The 21,281-nt window shown below is 39.3% G+C and overlaps 2 protein-coding genes across 3 annotated transcripts; both read left to right on the forward strand.

Moving 5' to 3' along the window:
* The first annotated feature begins 10,846 nt into the window (after positions 1 to 10,846).
* On the forward strand, positions 10,847 to 17,537 carry LOC141711135 (uncharacterized). 2 transcript variants are annotated; one of them, XM_074513567.1, is made up of 18 exons: positions 10,847 to 11,240; positions 11,522 to 11,719; positions 11,864 to 11,959; positions 12,143 to 12,195; positions 12,499 to 12,595; positions 12,716 to 12,789; positions 13,123 to 13,237; positions 13,785 to 13,895; positions 14,527 to 14,603; positions 14,850 to 14,916; positions 15,261 to 15,326; positions 15,504 to 15,611; positions 15,726 to 15,856; positions 16,069 to 16,135; positions 16,255 to 16,310; positions 16,381 to 16,471; positions 16,605 to 16,675; positions 16,905 to 17,537. In XM_074513567.1, the coding sequence occupies exons 1-18, from the start codon at positions 11,094 to 11,096 to the stop codon at positions 17,413 to 17,415; spliced, it is 2,136 nt and encodes a 711-aa protein (XP_074369668.1). In that variant the 5' UTR covers positions 10,847 to 11,093; the 3' UTR covers positions 17,416 to 17,537. The 2 variants fall into 2 exon arrangements, with proteins under 2 accessions (XP_074369668.1, XP_074369669.1); XM_074513568.1 differs by lacking the exon at positions 10,847 to 11,240 and having other exon boundaries at positions 11,636 to 11,719; positions 11,934 to 11,959.
* A 1,685-nt stretch (positions 17,538 to 19,222) lies between these two features.
* On the forward strand, positions 19,223 to 20,681 carry LOC141713608 (putative membrane-associated kinase regulator 4). Its single transcript, XM_074517105.1, has one exon. It carries the CDS (start codon positions 19,368 to 19,370, stop codon positions 20,436 to 20,438), a length of 1,071 nt encoding a protein of 356 aa, XP_074373206.1. The 5' UTR covers positions 19,223 to 19,367; the 3' UTR covers positions 20,439 to 20,681.
* Positions 20,682 to 21,281: the final 600 nt, after the last annotated feature.

A 21,281-nucleotide genomic window follows, 5' to 3' on the forward strand; every position in this document is an offset into this window, starting at 1 on the left:
ATAGAGCCGATGATTGACCTCGTTTGCCTCTGAGTCATAGTTGTCTCTTCGAAAAGATCCTGCTCCCACTTCAACGGGCACCATAGCTTCACACCCATACACCAGAGAGAAAGGGGTCTCTCCAGTTGTAGTTCGGGGTGTAGTGTTGTAAGACCATAGGACCTGGGCGAGTTCTTCTGGCCATGCTCCTTTCTTCTCTTCAAGCTTTGCCTTTAAGGTATGCTTAATGATTTTATTAACAGCCTCTGTCTGCCCGTTACTCTGGGGGTGGCAGACTGCGCTAAAGCTCTTCTGAATCCCCAGCTGCTCACAAAACTCTCGCATCTCCTTGCTATCAAATTGTTTCCCATTGTCAGATATCAGCTTGTAAGGGATGCCATAGCGACATACAATAGCCCTGTATACAAACTCCCTGAGCTTTCTCGCTGTGATAGTGGCTAGGGGCTCGGCCTCTGCCCACTTAGTGAAATAGTCTACCGCAACTACCGCATACTTGACGCCTCCCCTGGCCTTCGGGAGTTCCCCAATCAGATCAATTCCCCACATGGAGAAGGGCCAGGGGCTCATGAGGGATGTGAGAGAGGCCACGGGGTTGTTGTAATAATTGACATATCGCTGACACTTATCACAAGCTCGGGAGAATTCAAAGGCGTCTTTTTTCAGCGTTGGCCAGTAGTAGCCTTGACGGAGGATTTTCTGAGCTAGAGAGCTACCCCCCGAGTGATTGCCACAAATACCCTCGTGTACTTCCCTTAGGATGTAGTTGCATTCCTCCCCATGTATGCATTTGAGAAGAGGAACACTGAACCCTCTTCTGTATAGAATCTCGTCGTATATCACATAGCGGGCTGCTTTGTATTTTATTCTCCTTGCCTCGTTCTTTTCGTCCGGAAGTGAACTTTCTCTTATGTATGCTAGAATAGATGTCATCCACGTGGGGCCGAGCTCATTATTGAGGCTGCCCACCTCGTGCTCGGGCACACTAGGTTGCCTCTGTATATCAAGGGGCACGGTCCCTAGCAAAGTGCTCTCGCGGTGTGAGCCGAGCTTAGCTAGCTCGTCCGCGCCTTCATTCTGTCCACGCGGGATTAGTTCCAGCCTCACCTCGTTGAATCTTGCGATTATCCTCTGTGCGCACTTCAGGTAAAGCTCTGTTCTCGGCCCCTTAGCTTGATACCCCCCATTTATCTGATAGACCACAATCATGGAGTCACTAAACACATTCAAATTCTCGACCTTCATTTCTAAAGCTAGCTTGAGACCGTTGATCAGGGCCTCATACTCAACATCATTGTTGGTTGCATGAAAGGCCAGATGGGTCGCATGTCTGATTTTGTGAGCCTCTGGGCTGATTAGCTCGATTCCAGCTCCTGCTCCATCACCGTTAGAGGCACCATCCACATATAGGCTCCACCATGGGGCACTATTTTGTCTTTCCAGTCCAACTTCTTCTGTGCTAGGTATAACAATAAGGGCTCCCGGCTCCACTTCTTGATGTGGGGGAAATTCTAGCACAAAATCGGCCAGGGCTTGGCCTTTGATCGCAGTCCTTGGCTTATAATCCACCTCGAATTGGCCGAGCTCAACCGTCCACTTCAACATTCGACCAGAAGATTCTGGTCTATGCATCACTTGTCTGAGGGGGTAGGAGGTTCGCACTTCTATCTTATGTGCCTGAAAATAGGGCCTGAGTTTTCGGGAGGCCAGAATCAGAGCATACGCTAGCTTTTCGAGGCTTGTGTATCGAGTCTCGGCATCGGCTAGCCTTTTACTCACATAATATACCGGGAGCTGGACACCATCCTCCTCTCGGACTAATACTGCACTTATTGCAAAGTCGGAGACGGCCAAGTATAGGATCAAAGTTTCTCCTGCTTTTGGGTTGGACAACATGGGAGGGCTACTGAGATGCTTCTTTATGTTCTGAAAGGCTTCCTCACATTCTTCGGTCCACTTAAAGTTCCTCCCCACTCCTTTGATTGCTTTGAAGAACTCTTGGCATTTATCGGAGGATTTTGAGACGAAGCGGTTTAAGGCAGCCACTCGTCCCGTTAAGCTTTGAACATCCTTCACCCGTCGAGGGGATCTCATCTCGAGTAGGGCTTGTATCTTGGCTGGGTTGGCCTCAATGCCTCTATGGTTGACAATAAATCCCAAAAACTTCCCCGATTCAACCCCAAACACGCATTTTTGGGGGTTGAGTTTCATTCTGTACTCCCTTAGGATCTGGAACATTTCTGCCAGGTGGCGGACATGATCCCTCGCTTCTTTCGATTTCACCAGCATGTCGTCTACATAGGCCTCCATAGTCTTCCCCAATTGATGTTTGAACATCTTATTCACCAGCCTCTGATAGGTTGCCCCCGCATTAAGGAGCCCGAAAGGCATCCCGTTGTAACAGTAAAGGCCCCGATCAGTAATAAAGGAGGTGTGCTTCTGATCTGGCCCATACATAGGGATTTGGTTATATCCCGAATAAGCATCCATAAAACTAAGCAGCGCGTGCCCAGCCGTGGAATCAACCAGCTGGTCGATTCGGGGTAGAGGAAAGCTGTCCTTCGGGCAAGCTTTGTTCAGGTCGGTGAAGTCTACACATGTCCTCCACTTGCCATTGGGCTTCTTGACAAGCACAGGGTTGGCCAACCACACGGGGTAGAAGGCTTCTCTTACAAGTCCTGCCTCCATTAATCTATCCACTTCTTCTCTGAGGGCCTCTGCCCTCTCTCCACTAATCGGCCGTCTCTTTTGCCTAACCCCCTTCTTTTTCGGGTCCAAGTTGAGCCGGTGGCACATGACATTTGGGTCAATCCCTATCATATCGGAGTGTGACCATGCAAAGACATCCAAATTCTCCCTTAGGAAGCGGGCTAGATCCTCTCTCAAGTCAGGACTTAGGTTAGAGCCTATTCTGAGTACCTTGGAGGGATCATTTGAGTCTACCAAGATCGGGATTGTGTCCTCTGCGGCCCCGGCCCTCTCGACCATTGAGGGCATTCTCGGGTCTAGATCTGCTCGAGCCTCGCTAGTTTTTTCCATTTCCGTGATTTCCAAACCTTCCGCATCCTTGAGCTCGGTTTGGTGAGCTTGGGTCGGGTTTATCAAGCGTTCAGAGGTCGCAGTTACAGTTCTAGTGATTCCGTCGGGTGGGTCCATAGTGATTGTTGTTTCTTTGTGTGCCCACTTCCCTCTCCTAAGTGTTGCAGTGATTTGTTCTGGGCTCTCTTCTTCATCACTTGCTTCCTCTACAATCCCCTCTTGTATCAACATGATGGGCTGAGATGCTTCCATTAGTAAGGCCCCTGGGCGTGGTTCCACATGAATTCCCATGTGCTCGAAGTAGTTCTCGGGCAACTCCTCAATTGAAATCAAATTACAAGTCTCGTGGCCCTCAGAACGTATTCTTTTCCTGCCCTCTGCCTCTTCCATGGGGATGTCGCACTCACCTGCTTCAACTATCTCCCTTGAGGCATTTCTTGACTCGGCCGCTTTGAGTGCCTGGTTGTAGCAGACCCTGGATTCGTATTGACAGCTCTTCAAGATGCCTACCCCCGTGGGGGTTGGGAATTTTATCGTCATATGATGGATCGAGGTCACCATCCTCATTTCTCTCATAAGGGGTCTGCCCACTATAACATTGTAGGCACAAGGCTGGTCTACGACTGTAAACATAGCGATCTGGGTGGCCACATGAGGCTCCTCTCCTATGGTCACCGGGAGCCGAATTGTCCCTTTCACTCCGATCGAGTCTCCCGTGAACCCGTACAGGTGCCCACCTATTGAGGTTAATTCTCTATCCAATAATCCCAGTTTTTTGTAGGCATCATAAGTCAAAACATCAGCCGAGCTCCCGGTGTCCACCATTGCTCGGTGAACATTCACCGTCCCAATCTTCATTTTTATGACTAGGGCATCGGTATGAGGGTAATGCACCCATTTTGCATCATTCTCTTTAAACACGATATCATCGACCTCCCTTTCAAAGAGCTCTGGGGGCCTTTGGCTTAGATGATTGACATTGGTGAGCGGCTTGTCCTTTGCTTCCCGGGCATATCTGTCCATCGCCTTCCGGCTGTCTCCACCAATGTGAGACCCGCCTAGAATAATATGAATACTACCAGCCCGAGGGATCCTTTCTTTGTCTTCTGGGGGTGGAGGAGGGACGGTATGATAATCCGTCCTGTGTCTTCGAACCTCCTTGACAACCCACTCCGTAAGTTTCCCTTGTCTAATCAAAGTCTCGATCTCATCCTTTAGTTGTCTACAATCAGCTGTATCGTGTCCGGTGGCCTCATGGTATGCACAATACTTCGAAGTGTCTCTTTTATTGTAGTCTGTGAGAGGAGTTTCCTTCCTGAATACCCCCTTCCCCACATATGTAGCATATATGTGGTCGATAGAGGCTACCAGAGGGGTGTGTGTCTGCCATTTGCTTGTATAAGGTCTTCCCGAATCTTTAGTGGTCTCTTTGCCACGGGCAGACTTTTTCGGGCTCGAACTACGCCGATATGTCTTCCTCCTTTCGTCAGGGCTTGAGGATCGGTCCCTCTTGTCTCGATAGCTTTCGCTGATTTTCAGCTCTCTCATCGATTTCTCTACCCTCTTGAAGGGTTCGGCTTGCTCATAGAACTCGGCCAAGGTCCTCGGCTCACTCGCTTGGAGGCTCTTCCAAAATTTTGATCCTTCTTTCAGCCCTGCTATCAAGAAATTTTTGATGGTCTCCTCACTGGCTCCTCTCACCTTGGGGACCTCGGCGTTGAACCGACAAAAGTATTCTGCCAAGGGCTCCCCCTCCCTTTGCTTGATGTTGGCTAACGTGGCCACATGAGGCGAATAGTGGAGGGTCGACTGAAATTGTCTGACGAACAAGTCCTCTAATTGCCTCCACGTTCTTATGCTAGCCGGTCCCAACTTGGAGAACCATTGTTGGGCACTACCTCTGAGTGATGCCGCGAAGAGTCTGCAACGGGTCATCTCCGGCACCTGATAGACTTCCATCTCAGTGTTAAATTGAATAAGGTACTCCGCCGGGTCGGCTTCGCCGTTGAATAGAAGGTCGGGGTTGTGCCTAAACACCCGAGGTAGGGGGATGATCGGATAGCAGCCGTAAACGGAGAGGGGGCAGCAGAAGCAGGGGGCCCTCTCTTATCTTGCTCCATCTCATCTAAGATCCTTCTCAGGTCCCTTACTCTAACAACTTCTCCTTCTCTGTCACCTCCCGCATTACTCGAATGATGTGAGCCCTGAGGTCGTTCGCGGCGTCCCCCTCCTCCAGCTCGGTCCTGCGACTCCTCTTCACGATTGTATCTGCGTCTATGTCGCTCCTCCCTCCTGGGTGAGGTGTGTTGATGTCTTTCCGGAGGGGTCGTTGCCCGTTCCCTTTTTGAGCCTCCTTTATCCATGGGCTCTTTCTCTTCTCTCTCCTTCTTACAATTCTCCAATTTGAGCCTGAGGTCATGTTCGCTTAGTTTTCTACCCACTCGGTCTAGCACGCTAGTTGACCTTGCCTCAGATGAAGCTGGCTTCGGCCCCGATCTCGTAGAGATCTGGCTGCCCCGCTCATCATGGCCTTGGGGTATATCTTCCTTTTCGCGTGATGTTTCTTTCTTCTGTTTGGTCTCGGTTGCCACGTCATCAAAATCGTGGATCAGCTTCTTCTGAGGGCCTTTGCCCTTCCAGCTACGCTGTGAGACCTTGAGGCGGCGCGCCTTACGCTTGGCGTTCCGGACCGAGCTTCTTTCTACCTTTGACATTCGGGCATTGATCTGATTCATCTGATCGGCCAGCCCTTCGAGATACGTCATCACAGCCTGCCCGTCCACGGTTGCAATTGGTGGAGGTGGCGCCTGATTCTCTGGGGGCGTGTGTTCGAAAGTAGGGTCCTTCTTGCCTCCGCTCCCTGGTGTCGTCGCTTGCTTGCTTTCTTTGGTCATCTTTCTCCCTAAGATGAACAGCCCCTCCTTCTAGCGCCAAATGTTATAGGGAGAATTTCGTATAACAATGTTGTGGAGGTTAATGGGCGGAACAAAGATCAAGGACAGTGTTTGAGGGTGGAGGAAGGTTGTTTGGTGGTGGCTGAGCTTGTATGTGGACTCCTTAAGAAAGAATAGGGTTTGTTATTCTCTATCAAGTGTCGACTCATGTCTCATACAAGTGCCTACGTACCCTATTTATAGGGATCAAGCCTTACGTAGTTCTTGGGGAACAAGTCACGTAGGCTAGGGTTAGGACTCTTCAGCCCGTGCGGCCCAAGCCCACGATAAAGTCAGGCCTTCAGCCAATTAGTCACGTAAATCTCGATCGGCTCCACACGCTTCCTACAATCTCGCGGCATCTCCGCAATCCTTCCCGTGATCGTAGGAACAACCCGTATCGACCCCGAAATCTACGAGCAACTCAGTCATCTATGAGTCACTTTCCATGTTGCACACAAAGTCTTTCGATGCGGCCCGGCCTGGTCACCTCGGCCCGCACCGCCTTCAAATAATAAATATAATGTTACCTCTGTTTCTATAAGATGTGGGCTCATGAGCTCAGCCCGCGTATGGGCAGCTAAGCCCACCTCGCATGAAGGCACCTGAGCCCACCTCGCGTGGGCACAACCGAGCTCAGCTCGCATATGAGAGCCCAAATGACAAATATGAGCTCACCTTACATGTGTGAGCCCAACTCGCATGTCCTCACTTGAGCCCAGCTCGCATGTTTGAGCCCAGCTCTCATGTCATGAGCCCAGCTCGCATGTAAACTCAGCTCGCATGTTACGAGCCCAGCCCGTATGTGAACCCAGCTCGCATGTTGCGAGCCCAGCCCGCATGTGCTGGCCCAAGTCATATAAATCCATGGTTCTAGCCCACACACAAGAGTCCAGCTATTTAGTGCACCCACAGGGACCTGTTTAGGGCCCATGGCCGAAAGCGGGCATAACATATACACTTTGCAATGGAGAAGGCTGGTGGCAAGTCTTTGGATATTGTGGTTTCTAGTGTGGTTTCTAGTTTGTTGTTTTAGTTATTTTTTAGGTTGCAATGTTTGGCCCCACAGGGGTTTTTATTTTTCTGCATTGCAACCAGTTGCAACTTATTATGCAAATAAATATAATTTTCAAAAGATTTTTTTAAAGTTGCATTTCTGGTTGCATATATGGTTGCTAGCAGTTGCAGATATGGTTGCATATGTAACCACCGTATTTTTACAAATATTTTTTGGAACATAGTATATTTGCAATTTGTTTTAAAAAGTGACAGTATTTTTGCAAAAATTCTTTTAAACTTGGTTATTTATGAAAAAAGCCCTATTTAATGTAAGGGTTTGTCTAATTTTTGTGCACGTATATCATTTATTTTTTTGAATAAAACATACTTGCATTATTTACAGAATATCTGAATTTAATACATGATAAAGAAAATCAGGTGGAGTATTATCCTACTCCACGATGCCTGTCAAAGAATATGCGGCTTTTTCTAATACATGCGCCACATTATTCGCCGACCTTAAACGAGCTATACTAGCACGTGATCAGGGTGTTTCATTAATAAAATAAATCCCTAACTTTAATATAAAAATAAATTGTTCCCCAATTTTTATTGTCGGCCACAACAAGCTTCCTCAAATCTATCTAAAAAACACGATGATGAACCTTTAATTCCTTAGTCCAAGATAGAACCTCCTTCAGACTTAATGCTCATCCTTACTTGGATGCCAAGCCCCCTCAATCCGAATACATTTTGCCCATATGAACTGACCAGTGAAGTCACGCATACTAATTCCCACTCCAATGCAACCATCATGGAACGTGACAGCATCAACATTGATTTCACTCCACCCTACTGGTGGTTGTTTCCAAATCCTTGAACCTATGCTATCATGACTACTACGTACCATACCAGTAATTTGAGCTTCTCTTTAATCTCTCAATAAATTTATAGCAGCAGCCCACACACCAAAAACTGATCCATTTGCCTTATTCCAAACCCAATTATTTCGTCTATTCCATATGCTCCAACAAAGCATTCCAATCAACACACTATGTTCTCTCTGGTACCCTCTGAATAAGCTCTGGTCTATCATCTATTTATTATACTATTATCTCATATATTAAATACAAGTTTTGGTATGTTTCTTGTTTTTTATACGTTAAATTTACCAAATTGTCCTAATATATTTTTTATAAAAGTAATTTATTAGTTATAATTAATTGATTACCTATTACAACTACAATAACGATTACCTTTTCCAACTAGAACTTATTAACTTTTCTTTTATCTCAACTATCTAATAATAATAATATGGTTATTAATAGTTAACCAATTATCTTTTTGTAGTTAAAAAATATTACCTTTTTATTTTTTCTTATCAAATCTATCGTTCTTCTCTGTTAGGCCTTTAAATAGACTATAGAGGGGATGAATACAATTATAACCATCAAATCGAATTAAGTACTCAACAGTGAAGAACAATTTTTATATTAATTAATAAAAACTGATTACAATACTCTCTCAATGGATGAACAGATACTTGAGAGCTGCTAGGTTATATGTATGATAAAACAATATTCGACACATATAGTTCCCGTTTGGGAAATCTTAAAATAAGTAGATTATGACTTAAAATGAATAAGGGACTTATAAGTGATAAGTACATGGATATTTATAAGTTAAATAAGTGGCTGGTTAAATGTCAGAATTTTTTTAACTCAATTAAGCTAAAATAAATAAATTTTAAATATAATTATCTTAATTCGTAAATTTTAAATTAGAAATACATGTAAAAATATAAATTTTAAAACAAAAGTTAATAAAAAATGAAAAATCAAAATAAGTTGAGAAAAAGTACGTCGTTGCTAACATTCAACTTATCAGCTTATAAGTTATAAATTCAACTTATAAATTGGGTCGACAAACACTCGTCGATAAGTACTTACTAGCTTATAAGCGAATAAGTAACTTATCTGTGTGTAGCCAAACAAGCCCATAGTGTTAACCTAATATGTGCTTATATACTACAAAGTTACACAATCAATTAGTTGATATGATATACATGAATAAGGAATCCTAATATAAAGTTCTACATCAACACATCTCTGGAAATATATCTTCCTTCAACATCTCCTGATTTCCAGCTTGACAAATATTGATATGAACAAATGCTGATGTCAAGTTTTGATCAGCAAATACTGATGACAAATGTTAATGACGTCATCTTTCTCAAACTCTGATGACAAACTCCGATAGTTATATACTGATATCATCAGTTATATCTAACAATTTCCAAAAATAACATCGACAATGCTATAGAATAAAATAATAATCTTATAATTATTAATAAATCAAAAAAATTCAATTAAAACACATTATCAAAATCCAGTCAAATCAATGATATAATATAATATTAAAAAAATCAATTTAAATAAAATTAAAATATAGTAAAGAAAATTTGTGGATCGCATGGATTTTAAAATAATATTTATATTGAAAATAAACTTATCAAATGCATATGTTGCAGTAGATTTGTGATTGTACCATGTTTGATTATATACCGAACGAGAATTTTAGAAGAGTTCTCAGTATTGAGTCTAATTCTAAGAAACTAAAGTAGGGATGTTTACGTTGGTACGGGCATCTGAGACGAAGATGTATTTCAGCCTCGGTTCAACAAGTTAAAAGTATTTCAGTAAGGGGAAGAGAAAGAGAGGTAGACCGTGTATGACACATGGCAAAACCAATTAAGTTTGGATATGGCGGCTTTAAATTTCTTAGGTGATATATGACACTAGACAGTGCTCCTTGGAAAGAGCGGATTAGGTATCGTATGAATAACGCCACGAGTCAAGATATTGTCTTGAAGTTATCACATACTATTTAATGTGTTATTCATTAAGTCAGGGCCTTCACGGAAACAATCTCCCCTTACTTTATGGGTAGGGGCAGAGTTGCGTACATTTTGCATACATTTTATTTTTTTCAGACATTTTAAGCGAGTTATACTTATATGAGGTACCTTTGATTTGGTTTAATTTTATTACTGGAATGAAAAGAAAATAAAGTGATTGGAACCAAAATTTGGTAACGTGGCATTGCTGACAATTTAGTGTTGGCTCCAGCCCATGTGAAATTTTAGCGAGCCATTAAAATTCTATATATGATTTCCGCTTGTTACAGTTTAGCCCAGTTAAATATTTGAGAGGCCCCACTTATATAGGCACAAACTAGAAAAAAATACAGGCACACGTGCTGGGGTTACACTTATCATATTGTTCATTAATCTGATCGATTTTTCTTCTTTAATGATGTAAGTTATTTATTTATTTATTTGATCAGTTGGGTTGATTGATTTATTTTATTCCTTTTTTTGAAGTTATTTAGTTTTTTTTTTATATAATTGAAGCTAATGCAAGTGATTCAATGTGAGTATCAATATAACATTGAATTAAATATGTGTATCTTTTAATTTTAATGCACTTAATGAGTGTTATGTCAAATATTTATTTTTATTCTTACTAAATCTTACTTTATTTTTCCACCGTAAATTAGTACTTTATTACTTATATTTCTTGAACTCTGGGATTTTGCTTTTATATGTATATGCTAGTTTGCTTCCTTATCTTTATATACTGAATTATTATTTATTTTTTGCCTAATCCCCGGTAAGTTTAAAATCCTGGGTCCGTCCTGATCTCATCGAAAGGATGTTATTAGTGAAAATAATGTTATCAAGAAAATAATGGACGGGGAGGGGAGGGGAGGGGAAGGGAAGGGGAGGGGAGGGTATTAAAAAGAAAGCGAAACACAAGGCAAACGACTCGAACTACCCACATTTAGGAGTCTCCTTCGTTTCATGTTTCTTGTCTATAATCATTTTATTTATTTATTATTTTCCCCCTTCCCTCCTCCTCTCTTTCCATCTCTCTACGGTCACCATGAAAACATGATTAATTATTACGCTTAATTTCATTACACTTTCGTTTATTTATAATATGTTGAGAAGTACGTCGTCCCTCGGACATAAGAGATCCTAATCGAAATCAGTTTAGAGGCCTATTGTATATGCATGATACATATTTTGTATTTTTGTTCATTGGAGATTTGAAAAGGTGATCAATGTCGTGGTTAAAATCCGCGGTGACCAAAGCTGTTGCAGCTGGCGGCAATGCCGTTTTTGAAGTAACCAAAGCTGTCGAAGCTGGCGGCAGTGCCGTTATCCGCAATACCGTTTTCGAGGGCGGCAAGACTCTCCATGATCGCATTGTATGTTTTAAAAAGAATTATCGAATCGTTTAATCTGTTTTTTAATATTAATTTCCATTATGTGAAGGCGCTACATGAAAATCTCGTCCTACTTTTTACAGCATTTGTCGATAAATGTAATTTTATGTAATAAGTGTTTATGATGCCTCATGCTATATTTTGATACATTGAGTTTGTGATGCATAAATTATGTGTTTTGTATTTTATGTGCACTGTTCCGTTCCTTATAAGTTATAAGTAACTAATAAGTTAAAAAAATGTTGTGTTGGTTACGCGTACAGGGGCCTCGGGGTACCAGAGACTTTAAACAGACGGTAAAAAGATTGGAAGAACTTTCTGTGACAACTAGAGGGGTTGAAAGAGTTCAGTTACTTAGAAGATGGCTAGTTGCATTAAAAGAAACTGTAAGAGTATTCGAAGATTCTAAGGACTCAGAGTTGTCTGCTGACTTCAAATATTCTCCTACAAAGCCTACTGTGGTGAGTAAGTGAGTGAGCATAATCCTTTTATGGTGTAGACTGTAGATATTCTATTTCCGTTTATGTTTGGTTTGATTTTATGCAACCAATCGACAATCAAGTCTGTTGAAGAAAAATTTATTGGCCTTAGAAATATACTTGCAGGAACTGTATGTTGACCTTGATCATGGCGGAGAACTAATGAATTTTTATGATGTTTTCCTTTTAAGTGAAGCTCTTGAAGGCATGACGTTATCTATGGTAAATTGAACCTTTCTTTTTATTAATCTACGAGGTTCTATCTATCTCTTATAGCTTCAAACTTACTGAATATGGATGTTAGAGCAACCGACATCAAGCGTGTAATCTAATCAAACTGTTATTGTTCATCGTACATTCTGATCCATGGAGGTTAACCGCGGGTTAAATTTTTGTTTGGCTCAGATTATTGAAGCACCAAACCAGGAGGAAGTTTCATTACTTTTAGAGATATTTGGGTAATTCTTTTCACTTTTTTGGACGAACTTACTAAGGTTTTATTGGCCAAATCATAAATTTAATGTTTCAAATGATTGATTAGTTCTCTTTTGCTTTGTTTGTTTTTATTTATAGATATAATGATTAGTTACCAAAATTTAAGTACTCATACACTCATGTTTCCACAGGTAGTAAAACTAAACTCCTGTTAACAAGGGAACAAACAGGCTTAACTACAATGCTAGGGATCATATATAATTAGTTGATGATAATAGATATTTAAACCGGTTTGTCTGATGTTATCTGGTTTGCTTCAAGTGTAGGCTTTGTCTCGTAGGAGAAAGAGAAGTTCATGAGACAACAGTGAGAAGTATACTAATGTTAGCAAAAGATTTCTCAGGCTATGAGGAAGAAGTGATGGTAATAAAAATTGGATTTCTGTAGCCAAGATTTTATTTTTTACCAAAATGTACCCTTTTACATGTATGTGAATTTCTCATGAGTCCATGAACTATGATCATGTCTGTGGGGTCATTTCAGGTAAAGAGGGATGAACTGCTTCATTTTGCTCAACGTGCCATTGCTGCGCTAAAAGTTAATGTTGCTATAAAAAGGTTGTCAACTGTTTTATATAGCTCATTTGCACATGTCGGGTTTAAGAACTCCTAATATAGATGGATGATGTATTATCTGAGGCCCTTACAGGCTTACACTATACCTTTTTATTACTTATCGACGAACTAGTCAAGTTCATTAGCCTTTTTTCTTATTTTCAGATTCATTGGTACATGTGTTTGATAATTTTAAAAGCCCTTATCTTCAGTAAACTTCATTTGTATTTTAGAGAAACTTTTGATTGGGGAGTTTACATAGCTCAAAATAGATAAACTTGTAAATGTTACGGGCTTAATAGTCTTTTTCTTTGTTTGTTTCTAAAATGCTCTCAGAATAGATTCTGAAGTCTCAGATTTACATCAGAAATTGGTTGAAATAAAGAACTCGGAGAATTCAGTAAGCAGTCCTGATAAATCATCTCAAGGAACAACAGAACTCACGGCAGAGGTAAGACCTGTTTATGTATATTTCTTTCTCTGAATCTGAACTGCTTTAATTTTTTTGTTCATGTCTTAAAATCACGTAAAAAAGTCCAGAGTGGTCTTATATCTAGTTTCAAAAGAGATTAAAAATTCAACTGTTAAAAGGCTTTTTAATCATTCTTTACAAGAAGAGTCTATAGCTATTTTTAATTTTGGCGGGGCTGCCACATTGTGTACTCCATTTACTGTCTTTGGGGATTTTCTGGCGTTCCATGTTTTATGCGTTAATTATATTTTAGAAGGTTCTTTCTTAACTCTTATAGTGAAAGACGTAGGAGATCCACTGTATCTGTCCATATGCAAGCAGAATCTGATATATAAATGGATTCAAAATTCATTCGATGACAATTATCTGGATTGCTAATGTACATATTACATATAAGCTCCCAGCCTGGTCTGTCCAGGATTTAGGAACTAGACCATGTCTGCCTAAGAAAATATGATTGCACTGTTCTTGTAATTGATGAGTAGAGTTTAAAATGCTGATACAAAATTGTTTGACATACCTGCAGAAATTAAAAGAATTAATGAAAAATTTCCAACTTTGTTCCAAATTGGAGGCACTTTTACTGAGGAAGAAGCTCTTGAATAATGGGGACTCTGCAGAGATCCATGCTCAGAAGGTCTGGATTCTCTCTGAATACATTTCTGATTATATGTCTTTGAGGGTATAGACTGAACATCGTTTCACATTTACAGAAGTTTGGCAGAAAAGAGATATGTCTTGTTGGCTCTACAATTCCGTTTGTTTACCTGTTTATAAGTAGCGTGATATTTAAATATCGAATACTGTAAAAATTTTATTTACTGAAAGAAGTAAAGAAGACCTTGCTATTTTCAGAAATAAACGGGATTTTAAACACATAAAAGTTTTGAAAGCAGGCTGGTTTTGTATGGTGTTGTTATAGCATATAATGGCGGCTTGTTTTAATAATGAAAATGAAAAATATTTGCATCTTTCTGAGACAAAATTTCACCTGTTTCTTAGATTGCTTTCTTCTTTAAGCATACTATCAAAATTTTACCATGAGGAGCAGCTGAGTTGCTGAGCTACAATTTTTTTAAAATAAATTATCTTGTCGAATTAAGGACTTCAGAAGTAAATCTGCATTTGGCATTGAACTTTATATACACACAATCCTATCAATACCTTGCAAACGCCAATTCATGCATACAGTTTAGTAGAGATTGATCTTTTATACAGTACCTTTTACATTCTGCATTCTCAAGTATGATGTATTGAAAGACGTGCAGGTTGATAAATTGAAAGTTCTATCTGAATCACTTCATAGCTCTACCTCAAAAGCTGAAAAACGCATTCAGGAGCACAGGTGATTGCAACTTCTTTCTTTGCTCTTTCGTGCATCGTACTATGTTTTTTTTCTTTTGGATGGGGGGAGTGGGGAGGATCATTAAAAAGTAAACCCCTCAATTTTGTTCCACTGCATGAGATTATCTCCTGTCCTTTCTCTACGTAAATTCCCTCCATAAAGCCAATTTGCCACCTTTAAATACTATTAACCTAAAGCTGATAATAATCTATCGTCATCTTATCCTTCTTTAAATTGTTCGTGTAGAATGCAAAAAGAAGAGGCTCTGAATTTTCGCCTAAGCAAAACCACTGAAGTTACTCAGCTTGAGAAGGTAAGTTCAATCTGCAAAAACTGTTTCTAATTGGTAACCAAAAGATTAGTTACATAGAACTAATATAACCGTCGACATTGTTTTCTGAAAATGGTCAAAATGTATGATTTCACATTTAACTACCAACTTTTAGAGGAGGTCCATTTGTCAGCTGTGTATTCTGAACTAATTTCAGAAGAATTGTTATAAAAGCCACCCAAAGCTTCTTCTTATCAAATGTTATGCACATGTTCCCCCTGCTGTCTCATATTGTTGCTTCACGTTCTTATTTACTCCACAATTTTTTTTGTCCAATTTCTTGCTTAATGACCATATTTGAAGGACTGTGTGTGGTCTTTTTTCAGGATCTGGAAGCTGAACTTCAATCACTAGAAGATAGAAAACTTAAAATTGAAGCCGAGTTACAAAAGGTAAAGATATTTACTTCAGTACTTGTCTGATACTGAAAAACTGAAATTGCTTATCTGTTTTCCACTATATCTCATCAATCATGATGACATAATCACCTTGATTAACCATATCACATCGATCATGATGAAATAATCATCTTGACTAACCATATCAAGTCAAATGAACTTGCTGGTTAGGTAACTTCCTCGATGACTGTTACAAAGGCTCGTCTTCATAATGCTAGAGAAGAAAGGGAGCATTTTGATCAAGCAAGTAATCAAATTATTGACCACTTCAATGCAAAGGTAACATCTATCTGCTCTGCTCAGAATAATTTTCTGGGGGTTTAGGACTATCTTAGTATATTGTCTTGCAAGGCATTTTAACATATTCATTATACCTAACAATTTCAACTTTAGGAGGATGAACTCCACAGATCTGTTGCTTCATATAAAACAGAAGCAAGTGCCTGTAATGCATTTATTGCTTTCATGGAATCTGCATGGGAGTTTAATTGCTCATACCAAGAGCAAAAGGAATTACAGGTCAGGTACGAATTTGCTCGTTACATTCTTCTGGATACTGATTGCATGCAGCCGCAGGCAGCTTCTGTTAGCTATTTTGCTTAAAATCTTTTGACATAAACATTATGATATATACCAGGCCCTTCTCTTTATTATATCACATTCATAGATCATAGTCATATATATGGTTTTGCATCAGTCCATTAGCAATCTCATGAATTATGTACTATTTTTCAAGTGATGAATTGAAGAAACATGAAGAGTACTACATAGACCTGGCTGTTCTGCTTCTATCTGATTACAAGGTACTCCGATACCACTTGGTTTCTCGTAATATAGACACATGGTTGATGAATTTCACTTGCTTATCATCTAAATCATAACTTTGTACCATATTCTCATGTTTCATTTCTTCCTGGTTTAGGATAAACTGGGACCAGTTCTCACGAATATTAGGAAAGTTGCAGACAGCATAAAAGGGTACTTCTAATCCTTTCCTTGCATTGTTCATTTCAACTGTGGCAAGTTTTTAAATTTTGCATTGTGCCAGATCACAGACCACTGCTTCGGTTGGTGGAAATTTAAAGACAGATATAGGAAGGAAACATCTCGAAGAAGAATATTTGGAATTAGAAGAAAAGGTTTGATCATCTTTAGTTTGAGATCTTTTAAGAGGTGTTAATTATATATCAAACTTCTGGCCTTCATGCAGAACTTTTAATTTTATTTCCAGACAAAAGTAAAGATTCATAAGTGTTTTATCACGTTATGCAGGTTATTATATTGTTCGATGTAGTGGAGAGTATTAGCAAACATTTCATCACTAGAGATGTGCATAATGCTAGGTAAGCAACCCCTCTTGTTTTTTTTGTTTATGTTCATTGGCAATACTTTTTCCAAAATACATTTTCAAGTTTAGACTGTGCACAGAATTTTAATACCGCAATTTTTTTGGTTTAAGAAGTAACCATATAATTTAGGCAATGTTGAAAAAACATTCAGAAATTGAAGTTGATCCTTATAAGTATTGTTACAGAAATGTTCTAAGATTACTCACTTTCTTTGTTGGAACAGCATTGTGTTCAGTAAGGGAGATCACAGGATTCAAGAGTTATGGAATTCTCTTAAAAATATGAAGGAGGAATATGAAACCATGGAAAGACCAATGTTGGATATAGAAAAACCAGAGACAACAGTAAAGCAATTGCCTCCGAGGAGTTCATCTGCACGCATGCAATCTCCGCGAGAAATGTTTACCAGGTCTCCAAAACTCGGTAAATCTCTGTCCCTTAAGTTGATCTATGCGGTTCCTGAAAACAGGTCACTCTTGGGAAAGGGTGCACGTTCCCCAGATCTGTCCAAGTATAGGATGTCGTTTGACGCGGATAGCAGAGAAGGCTCAGTAATAGACGACAGTGACTGGGAATTCGATGATATCATGACACCACAAAGCTTTTCACCTTTGCCAAGATTGTCAATGGAACAGACATCATCGCCACTGGCAAAAATGGCAGCAGACCGTGCATTTTCACCGCTGGCAAAAGCATCAGCAGAACAGGCAGAATCAAAAGATAACTTAAACTGAATAAGACTTGTAAGTAGTGGTGCCTCCTAATAGGTATAAACTTGTAACTGTATTAACAAAAAAATATATGATCTTATACTCTGGTGATGATTCATTGTAAATCCACTACAAGTACTTCAATACTTTAACCGTAAATTTAGTAAAAATCCTAAACAAGATTCTTTGATCTTGAGTGTGAGGATCGAACCTAGGACCTGGGACGACAGAGGATAAACTCATAACCACTTGAGTTATCCAATTGTACTCACCCGAGTCTTTTTATACTACTGATGGAATGCGAAAATTTTACAGTAACATTCGAAACGAAGCTCTTACATTGACCAGGTCGAACGTGGAGGCCCATACCAGTTTTTGTGTATCGGTTTGGTTGATGATTATAAAATTGTGAGAGTGCAAAATACCAGGAGGCTGGGAATGGGCTGCTTTTAAAACTTGAATTTTTCTGCAGAGTAGAACAAGTTAGTGTTGCAGACTTGCAGGGCAAATGCATGATAGAGTCATTAACATTCAGATTTAAGTTAAAATAATCTTGGCTCTTGGGAGTTAATTAGTACTAAAACCACTATCACGTAGAGCTATAGGTCTACTATAGACTAAAGTAGAACTCAGCATCAAATAACAATATTGCTGTACTTATCTTAAATTCATATTAGTATGATATTGTTAGCTATGAGTTAAACAGACTAAAAAAATTTGGAACATCCCAAAATATCTTGTACTAAATCTGCCCCGCCCATAAATAATATGAAAAACTTTTCAACCAGTCTTACCTTTCACACATTGGGAGCGGCCAAATCTGTCACCATTATGTGTGATTTGCCTCTCTTTTGAATTTATACCGGAAGTTCACCTAAAATCCCTACATGCCTCCTCCGTAAGCCCAATTTGGTTATTTAATTTGTCTCTTCGAGCTTTCGGGTCCATTTTTGGAGCCCATTTGAGAATTGTTATGTACAATTATAATCACATTTGATAATTCTTGTTAAGCTTCCTAAAAACTTCCTAAAAACTTTAATTTCACATTATTATCATATTATATTGTCCGTCTATATAGATAACACCAAATTTATTTTTGGTCACGTTCCAAAAGTTCTCGCATACTAATTTATTGCAATTAGTACTCACAAACGCCCCAAACAATCTGGGACAACTCCAAGCAAATATGAATATCATATCTTGTGCTGATTACGTCATTTCTTTCTTCTCATCCTTTTTTTTGTTGCCAAAACTTGACTAACTTATTTTAGAATTAGTAATTAGATTGTCCATTTTACCTATGAGAATTCAACCAAAAAAATAGGAAAAAGAGGTAGCACAATCAGTCCAAACTTGATGTTCTGTTAAATCACATAAAACACTGGTGCCTTAAAAAAGCTGAAATTTCAAGAAAGTGAAGAGTATATATTCCACTTAACACTTTCATAGAAACTTATAAGATAGCATCTATTGAACCATCCGTGGCAATGCTGTCGGCACATTCTGGTATCACAGATTTACACATATATATCATTCAAAGATACTCATTGAACATACAAAAGATTTGGACTTTTGTATATGTACATTAGTAAAATTATAGCAATTTATAGAGGCTGTACTAGAGCAGGAAAATGAAATAATGTAGAGTTTAAATAGCAAATGCATTCTGTTAAGTAACGCGTTTCTCTGAAACCTTAAGATGGTAGAGGAAGACCCGAACACGATCTTATACTCTTTAACATGTTCAAACAGACAAATGAATAGTATTTTTTAAGATGAAAAAAAAAACAAATGGGAAGCCCATTCTATGTAAACCAATATTTTATATTCTTGAAGCATTCAAGACTTATTGGAAAAATCATAAAGAAATTACTGACAAATCTTTTAAAATGCTTTTCTACATTGCCAGTATGTGAGCTTTAAAGAAAGCTATTGTTCTCCCTCTCCATTTCCACTTACTCTAAGCTCAGCTTCCCATGAGTAATGAAGAGATGAAATCAATGGCTACAACTAATCTTACATTGTGCAGTAATGCAGAAGATGAGTACATTGATATGGAAGTAAGCTCTTCTTCTGCAAGTCCTTTCTTTTCATCTCCAAAAGCAAGAGAATTTGAATTTCAAATGTGTGATTCCATTCATCTTGAAAAAGAAACCACCACTTCTCCTGCTGATGAACTGTTTTACAAAGGAAAGCTCCTTCCTCTTCACCTTCCGCCGCGTTTACAAATGGTCCAAAAACTCCTCCAAAACTCAGCCACCAAATCTTTTAATCAAGAATGCAACATTGTACTTCCTGCTACTACTAGTAACACGCCATTGGATCAGTCCTGCAACATTTCTCCATCGGAGTCTTGTCGAGTCAGTTGTGAACTTAATCAAACTGGATACTTCAATTGGTCTACTGAACTGAGTGGTTTTGTTAGTGGGACTGATCAGCCTAAAAAGTCTTGGTCCAGGAATAAGCTCAGGCTAATCAAGCAATCTTCTTTAGGCCAAAAGCTTAGAGCTTCCCGGGCGTATTTCAAATCTTTGTTTTCAAAATCTGGTTGTTCTGATGAATCCTGCGCAAAACCAACCTGCAGAGTTGAAGAAACTGAGCAAATTTCAAATGGCAGCAGAGATTATTTCAGTAGGTACATTAAGGTAGCAAAAAATACAGCATCTGAGCAAATCGGAAAAGGGATAAAATTTCCAACATTAGCATTTGTCATGAATAGTTCTGAGAAAGATGAGTTCGATCAGGACAATTTCACAAGAACTCACAGAAAATCATTTTCTGGGACAAATAAGCGCCAGTCCACTATAAAATCCTCATCTTCATCTTCATCAGGTGCTTCATCTCTATCATCTTCGTTTTCATTAAACTCGAACGGGGTAAATGATTCGCAAATACTTAAGAGGAGCAGCAGTGCTAGTTCAGAGATTGATGGTTCTATTGAAGCAGCAATAGCACACTGTAAAAAATCTCAGCAGCTTTTCACCACAAAAAACACAGTAAATGAAGCTGGTTTTTGCTCATTTTCTGTTTCAAGACTTGCATCTTAGAGAATCCAATGTTTTATTATTAACCATTTCCTGCTAAATATTATATCTACTGATTTCTTACAATACCCATGTGATCTTCAGGCATTTGATGATAACTCTAAATGTCTGCATTTTCCCTGCAGACAAAATTATTACTAGAATATTTTCTCTTTTTAGTTTTTACTGTGTGACCAGGAGTATCATTATTAGATTGTCAGAGTAGATGAAATTATTTTAATTACATTTTCAGTAGAGATACTCATAGTCTGTTCTTCCCTGCTTCCTGCTGTTAGTTTTCTTACACTCCATTGTCCATACACAATATAAAGGGTCCCTGTTCCTAGCAAGTGTATGTTGCAGCATAATTACCACAGAGTATAATGTTTTTGTGTGTGAATACTTACGGCCGAGTCCCCGTGTCGGATACTCGGCAACTAACGGCCCTAAAATTAGGTGTTTTAGTGTAGATTATATGCATATGGTTTTTTTCTGCAAGTGAAACTGCACTGCTTGAGTTACCAACCATGAGTCAGCCCCCACTCATGAGTTTCAGTGAAGGTCTTCTTCTAACAGTAAAAAGTGGGAGTTGAAATTAGCTCATGGGCTCATAATCACACTAGTCTTTACAGTATCTTTCATGAGTAATGGCAACTGCACAAAGTGCAAACCAGCTAACAGTTTGCTTTAGAAACTATAGTATAATTACTACTAGTAATCTTCACCTCTGCTTTACAACAGAAAAGTGAGAGTCTCTTTTCAACTGAAGAAAGAAAATACTCCCCAGAAAGAAGAAAACTTCCTAGTCTTTTGCACAGAAGCCAAGGTTATCTTCACTTTTTACAAATACTAAGGTCATCTTCACCT

Source organism: Apium graveolens, chromosome 3 (assembly GCF_009905375.1).
Source record: "Apium graveolens cultivar Ventura chromosome 3, ASM990537v1, whole genome shotgun sequence".
Lineage (NCBI taxonomy): Eukaryota > Viridiplantae > Streptophyta > Magnoliopsida > Apiales > Apiaceae > Apium > Apium graveolens.

What these genes read in the sequence shown, in the direction of transcription:
- LOC141711135 (XM_074513567.1), top strand. Translation starts at nt 11,094, where the DNA reads ATGTCGTGGTTAAAATCCGCGGTGACCAAAGCTGTTGCAGCTGGCGGC. An exon ending in TTGACCACTTCAATGCAAAG is followed by an intron (nt 15,612 to 15,725) that starts GTAACATCTATC and finishes TTTCAACTTTAG; the next exon opens with GAGGATGAACTCCACAGATC. An exon ending in GTTGCAGACAGCATAAAAGG is followed by an intron (nt 16,311 to 16,380) that starts GTACTTCTAATC and finishes GCATTGTGCCAG; the next exon opens with ATCACAGACCACTGCTTCGG.
- LOC141713608 (XM_074517105.1), top strand. Translation starts at nt 19,368, where the DNA reads ATGAGTAATGAAGAGATGAAATCAATGGCTACAACTAATCTTACATTG.